Source organism: Botryllus schlosseri, chromosome 14 (genome assembly GCF_051294905.1).
Source record: "Botryllus schlosseri isolate E-star chromosome 14, Bs_hap1, whole genome shotgun sequence".
NCBI lineage: Eukaryota > Metazoa > Chordata > Ascidiacea > Stolidobranchia > Styelidae > Botryllus > Botryllus schlosseri.
In genome coordinates this window covers 21,052,331-21,060,040 of record NC_137249.1, presented here as the reverse complement: position 1 = coordinate 21,060,040, position 7,710 = coordinate 21,052,331, and the positions used below count along the sequence as shown (strand labels likewise).

The 7,710-nt window shown below is 42.1% G+C and overlaps 1 protein-coding gene across 2 annotated transcripts; it reads left to right on the top strand.

Moving 5' to 3' along the window:
* Positions 1-2,470: 2,470 nt before the first annotated feature.
* LOC145454964 (uncharacterized) lies at positions 2,471-7,438 on the top strand. Of its 2 annotated transcripts, XM_080332890.1 has the most exons (6): positions 2,473-2,625; positions 3,703-3,767; positions 4,445-4,493; positions 4,693-4,790; positions 4,849-4,944; positions 6,474-7,438. In XM_080332890.1, exons 1-6 carry the CDS (start codon positions 2,579-2,581, stop codon positions 7,016-7,018), a joined length of 900 nt encoding a protein of 299 aa, XP_080189016.1. In that variant the 5' UTR covers positions 2,473-2,578; the 3' UTR covers positions 7,019-7,438. The 2 variants fall into 2 exon arrangements, with proteins under 2 accessions (XP_080189017.1, XP_080189016.1); XM_080332891.1 differs by lacking the exon at positions 4,849-4,944 and having other exon boundaries at positions 2,471-2,625.
* Positions 7,439-7,710: the final 272 nt, after the last annotated feature.

Genomic DNA, 7,710 nt, shown 5'->3' with positions numbered 1-7,710 from the left:
GTGACTACAGTGAAACCACATCCTACAGTCAGATCTGTGGCCTATGAACATACTCGACATTTGGTGTCTTGGGAGATTATTTAAGGAAAATCCTTCACACTAAAAATCTCAACATTTGTCAGAAATATGTTGGATATTACAGCCATTCTTCAGAATTGCTTCGCGGGCCGGACAAAATCGACTGGCGGGCCGGATGCGGCCCACGGGACGTATGTTCGACATCCCTGTTCTAAATATATATGTATTAGTATTAGCCAAATGTCCTGGGACACGAGTTTTGGATTATAGTCCTAAATTGACTATAGTGCGGCCTGCGGAAGGATTCATATGTTGAATGAGGCCCGCTAAGCCACAAAAGTTTGCACACCACTGCCCTAGGGTGTACGATATACCCGGTTGAAGAGCTCTGATCTAGGCTCCTTCTCTCCATCTGACCCGCGCACGTGGTGCGATGACCGTTGTAGTCGACACACACTGTGAATATCACAAACAAACAAACGCGTCCCGCTCTATCTCCCTGGCGAACAGTCAGTACCGGTTCAAATATCAATCAACCACCAACATATTGAGTTTGTTGTAACAAGGTTAAATGTAGTTTGGGGAGCATTACATGTAGCCTACTACAGGGCTCTTTAACCGGGTGTATCGTACGCCCTGGAGGGGGTACCAAAATTGATAAAGGGGTACCACTCGGATGGGGTGTACTGGGGTGTACCAGATCCGCATTAAAATGTATCAATGACTAGCTATCACAATATACAGGCTTCAGACCATTTTGACCGCGCTGGTGTGCAATATACATTATACATACAATCATGTTCATATCAGCTGTACGGTACGTAGTTGTTAAGTGAGATTCTTTATGTGATGGCATAAGCGACACTTTTACTCATCACATGGCAAGTTTTTGCTGCAGTCAAATCTGTGCAAAGTTAGACATATTTTTCAAAAATATTACAGTAGAAGTTGCATTTAATTTTCACAAAAGTTGCACTAAAAAGTTGCATTTATGGATAAGTTACTTGAAATTATTATGGTATGAGATACTCGAATCGTTCCGTACCCAAGGCACCGTAGCAAAACTCAGTGTTGGGACTTCAACAAAATCAACAGGCTGAAAAATTTGACACTGTGGAAATATATTTTTCGGCGGTCTCGCCTGAATGTACGTCAAATCAGAAAAGACCTCAAATTTATATGACAGTGAAATATCAAGTAATCTATTTACATCCAGTGCCAAATATTTTCAGTAAAAAGTTGGTTGCATAAAGAAATTGCAACAAATTGCATGAAAAATCGAACAAAATGAATTAGTACTTTCTGTGAGATGCTTATATATAGCGCAGTGTACATAATTAAAGGGACGTAGGCATATAATAGTGTAATGTGAGTCTCACCGTTCAAATGCGAATCGCAGAGGAAAATGATGCAGCCCATAAATAAATACCAAGTCGGAACCGTGTGCATCTTACGAATGAAGGCTCTTCGCGCACGTTTGGATGATTTCAATATGTATTTTGACTATGCGTGCAATCCTGATGGAAGGTTAAAAATAACAACAAGGAATAAATTGATTAATAAAATCCGGACGATGCATCATCATTAATTTTGTGCCGAAATTTTCGAAGACACCCTCTCCGTCAGCTCTATCGGTTAATATGTTCACGTGGGTTACGAATGGACATGTATGACAGTAATGTATGAAACTAGCACTCTTATCGACGAAAGTAATTTTCCAGATGGAATATTATTTCTCGCCCTACGCGACCACGAAGGCAACCCAGATTTATTTTCCTAACATTTACACTAGATATTTTGGGGAAGAGATAGGAAGTCGGCGGGGTGTTCTGATGCTACAATTTCAAACTTTTATACGCAAGATATCTCTCAAGAAATCAGTGATGACACAGAACACCGCGAGGGCTCTCCGCGGTGCGAAGTTACCGGTAGCCAATTTAACATGAGTATATGACGTCCAGATGGGCCAAGACGACTTTCTGCTGTAATGCAGCCGTAAGCTAGATATGGAATCGAAACACGGCCGTGAATAGCAATGAGGTTAAACAATTCTAGATTAGGCTTACTATACGTAATCCGTGAGTGTACCACGACGAAAAAGATTGAAGAGCACTGGCCTTCTATATATAAACAGTAACTGGACTTCATTTCGTTAATTCCATTTGGTGTTACATGTGATTATCGTCACGGCCGACCATAAACTGTTGGGTAGCTCAACCGATTTCTAGTTGACATATATTGTGCTAAAAAGGGAACGAACTCGTGGCAGGCACCGTGCAACGTGCATAGAGGGCGAAAACTTTACCATTACCATTGGACAGGTTTTAGTAATAATTACAAACTGGAACATTCTTCGTCCTGTGCGTAATTGACTCGACCTGAATCACTGCGACTAGGAGTAGATTGTTGTTTGGTTCGTGGTCCTTTGCCTTCACTTGCGCGCAAATGGTGGTTCCTGATATATAGTGACCGCAGCTGAATAATGAGCTCGATTTCGTCGCGTGTTGTCACAGACTTTACATTGTCGACTATTAGTTTACTATCAGTTCTATAAATTGCGATGAATGTTGATACGTACGTCAATCAATTGATTGGAGTGGATGAACGGTAAGGAAACGAATTTGAGATGAGCGAAAACCATGTAAAAATATATGTAATGCAGATAATAGCGATGGTGTTGAGCAGGTCTCGACATCAATTGTTATGTCCCGTCTAGCAGATAGTGTTTGTGGTTATTTAGGGTCTAACAGATAATCTAGATCCAAACTCGAAGAACACCTTGCTCCTTATTTCAAAAAGCAACCGAAGTTGAGAGAGTCAATTCAGCATTCAATTGTGATTTTTGATCGCTTTCCGAGAACCAGCAACATATGTTAGCATTAGCATTCCTTCAGTTTCCAATACATGAACAATTGATAACAAATTTCAAATAAGTGCGTCGCTATAAGTCATCCAGCTCGAAAGCGAATGACCCGAGTGGCGGCATCAGCTGTCATTTTTGTAGATTATTCCACAACGCGCGGTTGTAGTTCCAGCAGAGTTCATGAAGCGAGATTGTGACAAGTCACGGAATTGTAGGCCTACTATAACATAGCATGGGCGAAGGGCGCAAGTTAAAATATCCAGGGGCCACGATTCGTTTCTTCACAAATAAATTTAATTCAAAATTAAATTTGAAGTGAAGTGAATTTGTAATAGTTTCGTGGCGTCGCCTGGAAGCCGTTTGACGAGGGTATATGGCGCATCTAACCAACAGTAGTTAGCCGGTGGCCTGTGGTGAGAACGGGTGAGTAACCTTTATAAAGCAAGTCGGACATAGACCATGCGTTTACACCGATGGCCTAAAAAAAGCTTTCCAAGTGGCGACGCACAACATCTCGTTGAGGTTTGTAACGGTGTTGCCAAGACTAATTAATAAAATTCGATTTCGTAGAACGCATCTTACCGTTGATAGCTGAAGGGAAATCGTGCGAACCGCGAAAGAACATGCCAGGGTTTTGGACAAATTCTGTAAATATATATTTGCAGCATCATGGTATCCTTATGTTATAAGTATTTGGCATTTTTCTTAGCCAGCCCGAGGGAAACTCCAGCCTAGATTGAGTTGAGTTGGAGATTGGGCTGAACAGTGTTCACCTTATATACGCGTTCCTGCGTTGGCTACAGTTCGATATATATTTTCAGAGTTCGTGTTCGTTTCCATGTGATATCCTCTTCTGAAATCGAGTTCGTCGGCAAAATACATAACGGTAAGTTGATGGAAACAGTTCCATCCGCCAAAATGAAAGGTTTCAACCGCCCCGAGGCATATAGGTCAACACTGTAAACGGTAATGGCGTATTGGCTATTTCGGGTGCAAACTTTGTACTGGTGCATCTCGCCGATTTCCACCACAGCGTAGGGTGCAAATCGGACGGTCGACACTTTCCGACACCAGAATTTGCCTACACACATTGCAATGAATGTTAGCGAGTCAAATACACCAATCATTATGGAGATATATCCAGGTATAGCGGGGTCTTTTTACATGTGCCACCTATCACTCCCTACTTGGGGCTCCACGGGAAAACAACCAACTGCACCCATGAGAATCGGTATGAAAGATAAATTTGGTACCAGAAAGCTCAGACAACATGATGTGCACCCGACGCTACAGTGAGATCTGGAAAATGCACCCTTTGTGCCGTGTGCCATTCAGAGTCTTCCTCCTAAGTTCAATCATCCAGCTGCTCGCGAGAAATCTCAGATTGCTCTCGAGACACGCATTGCCAACTAATCAAATGACCTAGCCTACTGCGGCCTTAGCGATTGACGACGCTCTGTAAACAATAAGAAACTCGGATCTCCCTTTTTAATGGTCTATAAATCGAATTCGAAATACTCTAATCCTGGCTATATGCAGCTCATTTCAATGTCGAATCTTTAGATGACGAGGACTCAACTGGTTGTCAACCGATTGTAACGCCGACATACAGGTAAGCCGGCACCGAACGCCGAGTTCATAACGTTTGTGCAAATCATAAAATGGAATTGAGAAACTTGTAATAATTGCCCCCACATTCTTTTTCTGGCTTCGCCCTTGCGTAAGGGAAGCAACGCCAATGCTCTTATCGTTATTAAATATTATTGAAGTTATATTGCATTCGAACAACGTGTTGCTATTGTGATTGACAGCGAGCTTCAGATTTCTGAAGCGCAGTTGCTTTCGACGTTCGTTTTTAACGCTACCAGTAGCAGCGAGACTACGAAGTCTTCGGCACAAGAGACAACTGGTGAGCGTTAGAATATATTGAAATCAACGCTTTCAATATAACGTGGCCTAACCTCCAGATAATCGTACCCCGGACTCTGTCACTCAAGCATCAGCTCCCGCGGACTTGGATTCAGATTCGTCGATAACACGCGACAAGGCTGCTGTTTCTAGAAGTAATGATCAAGTGATGTCAGTATAGTGTGTGTTCACCCCCAAAGGGACGCAAAGGGTGGTAGGCCTACACGAAAACAGAACACAACTCTGAATTAATTGCGGTCATAAATCCTGCGTGAATGCATAATTAGGATAAAAATGATTTACACCGCGGTATAAGTCTGAGATAGGTTCTGGATTCGTGTGTCATTTGCGTATATACTTATATTCACACCCGTGTGTATATGGGGTGATACACGATTGGAAATACTCTTTTCGCTAAGAGCGTGGAATTATATTAGAGTCTGGTGATTCTCAACCGGGGGTCCACATAGCATTTTCAGTGGGTCCGTGAAACCCCCAAATTTGTAAGATGGTTCGTAACCTAATTTGTATATGTCTTAAATTTGTTAAATCACGAGGCAGTTCCGCTTCATAACTGCTAAAACTTCAGAACTCGCATAATCAGAATGACAATATAAGATGGAATATTCGACTGTGCGAACTCATTCTAATTCCCAAACTACCAATAGCTCACCGATACCAACATATTGTTGTTTCGAGATGTTGTGGTTTTGGAAAAAACTTCTTGGCAAACATCTTATTTCTCCTGTGATATACAAAATCGCGTGTTAGAATTGGTTAAGGTCGATGAGCTGCTAGCTGTAGGCTGGACGTCATACATTCATTAAAAATCTGTTTCTCAATTTTGGTGCCACAAATGTTGCGTTTATACGCAAAGAAGTAACATTCGCCACGGCCTATAGCTTTTTGAAAATAGATTTTCAGCACTCGGTCATTTGAAATCGAATGCGCGGATTTTCAAGACACGGCTGCGTATTTCGAGAAATGCAGCTATAGAATTCGCTTGGAAATAATGAATCTTCCTAATGCATGATGTTGAATGCAATACCAGTCATTTTGTTGCTGTTTATAACTAGCCAACAGTTGATATTTGCACAAAACAGATGACGGTTACACGAAACTTCAGCTGCAATTTAGGGGGTGCGTGTCGGTATAAAGGGGCCCGAAAAGACAAAGGTTGGGAACCACTGGTCTAGTGTTTGCGAACCATCTTGAATCGTGGCTGTTGATTACAGCGTAATCTGGTTGAGGGTTTGGCATTATCGGTGTAAGTGAGGTTTGTTTTCGGAGTAGACGAATCCAAATTTTGAATTTTTAGGCTGTACTTGATACGGGTGTCATATAAAACGATTTTCTTTATGACGTGGTCATTTGGGGGTCCGGAATGCTGTGCAAAATGGAAAATAGTATCTATGACTTAGAATATTTGACTTTCGAATTTTTCTCCTGGTCACCAGTCATTTTACATATCTCTTCATGAGTCGATTGAGGTCAGTGACATGAGTCCAGTCAGTGAAAATGTGAATATATCTCGAGTCATCCCAGCCCTGCCAAATATTCTAACGATACAAATCGTCTGACATCTTTACGGCGCGTGTTTGTATCATCCAATACATCATGACTACGTAATATATTTCGTCGCCGCATTACATTGTGATCATTATTTGCACTCACCTACCTCTAGGCATGGCGTATTATCTCATGGAACGCGGGGAGTATGAAGAAGCACGATTGCAATTGCAGCAGGTAGTCGAATATAAGAAAGAGGTTGGTCCTGGCATACTGCTGCTTTTTGCAGAATGTGCCGCCATGGACGGTAATGGTGAATTGGCCTACGGAAACTTTGTCAATGCCATCATCAACATCGACGTCCCCGTTGTGGATTTGACGATTTGGTACACGCGCATCCTTCCGACGAAATATGATATTGGCGGGCTTCTACGATCGTGCGGAAGAATCCTGTTGGAGTATGCGATCATTAAAAGGACTGTGGTGGAAAAGTCTCATGATGCACAGTATTGCGTCGGCTCGCTACGACGTTTTCTCTTGTCTCTTGAGTTAATGGTTCATCTGACGCTATTTTACGCTGGCACACGTAAGAGGAATATAAGTGGTTTCTTTCTCTACCTCGCATCACGATATCGCAGTGACATGAAGGACCATAGTGATGAAAGCGTTGTCGACGATGCAGTATACGAGATTTCATTGTCGCGAGAGTGCATTATATGATGGGAAACGTCGCTCGTTCTTTGAAAGTGACTGAAGACGCAATTCAAAGTCTCTTGGAGTATGACGCGCAAGCGACAAAGTGTAACGTATACGGAATATTGCTACGCTGGAAAGCAAACCTGTATCTACTGACAAGAAACGTTAGAGATGCCATTTCCGTGTACCAATCTTCGATCGCAGCTTTAAAAGCTGCCACAGACTATTTCGCACCCGAGGATCAGAGACTCCAATTGCAGAAGGCCACCAAAGGCCTGGAAGCTGCGCTTGCCTGCCAGAAATTGAGAGGATTGCCTGTCTGAATACCCATACCATTATTGTGATTGGTACCATCTACGGAAAGTGGTTACCTAGGAATCAAAATATTTCATAGATATATACGTTGACTGTTTGCTTCTGGAAATGATAATCTTCGTGTGTGCTATTTTCGGCGTTATTGTAGGCCTTCACTGTGCATTGTCTGATAGGGAAAATCCAGAAAATCCAGAGATGCTCAAAGTAGTCAAGAAAGCTACTCCAGTAGAAATAGAAATAGCGACGCACAAAACTACTGAAGCGTAAGTAGTAGTAATTTTGAAAGCAACCTGAAACTACTTGAAGTGGAAATAGAATTTTCTGACTTTAGTAGAGATCTACTAAAGTAAGGTAGTAAGTAGTTGTGAAAACGGTCATGATACGTTCGCATGGACTGTCAA

Bases quoted from the DNA above. Each gene is read 5' to 3' on its own strand.
- LOC145454964 (XM_080332890.1), top strand. From the start codon at position 2,579: ATGAATGTTGATACGTACGTCAATCAATTGATTGGAGTGGATGAACG. The intron at 2,626-3,702 runs GTAAGGAAACGA...ATATATTTTCAG, and splicing joins TTGATTGGAGTGGATGAACG to AGTTCGTGTTCGTTTCCATG. The intron at 3,768-4,444 runs GTAAGTTGATGG...TCGAATCTTTAG, and splicing joins CGTCGGCAAAATACATAACG to ATGACGAGGACTCAACTGGT.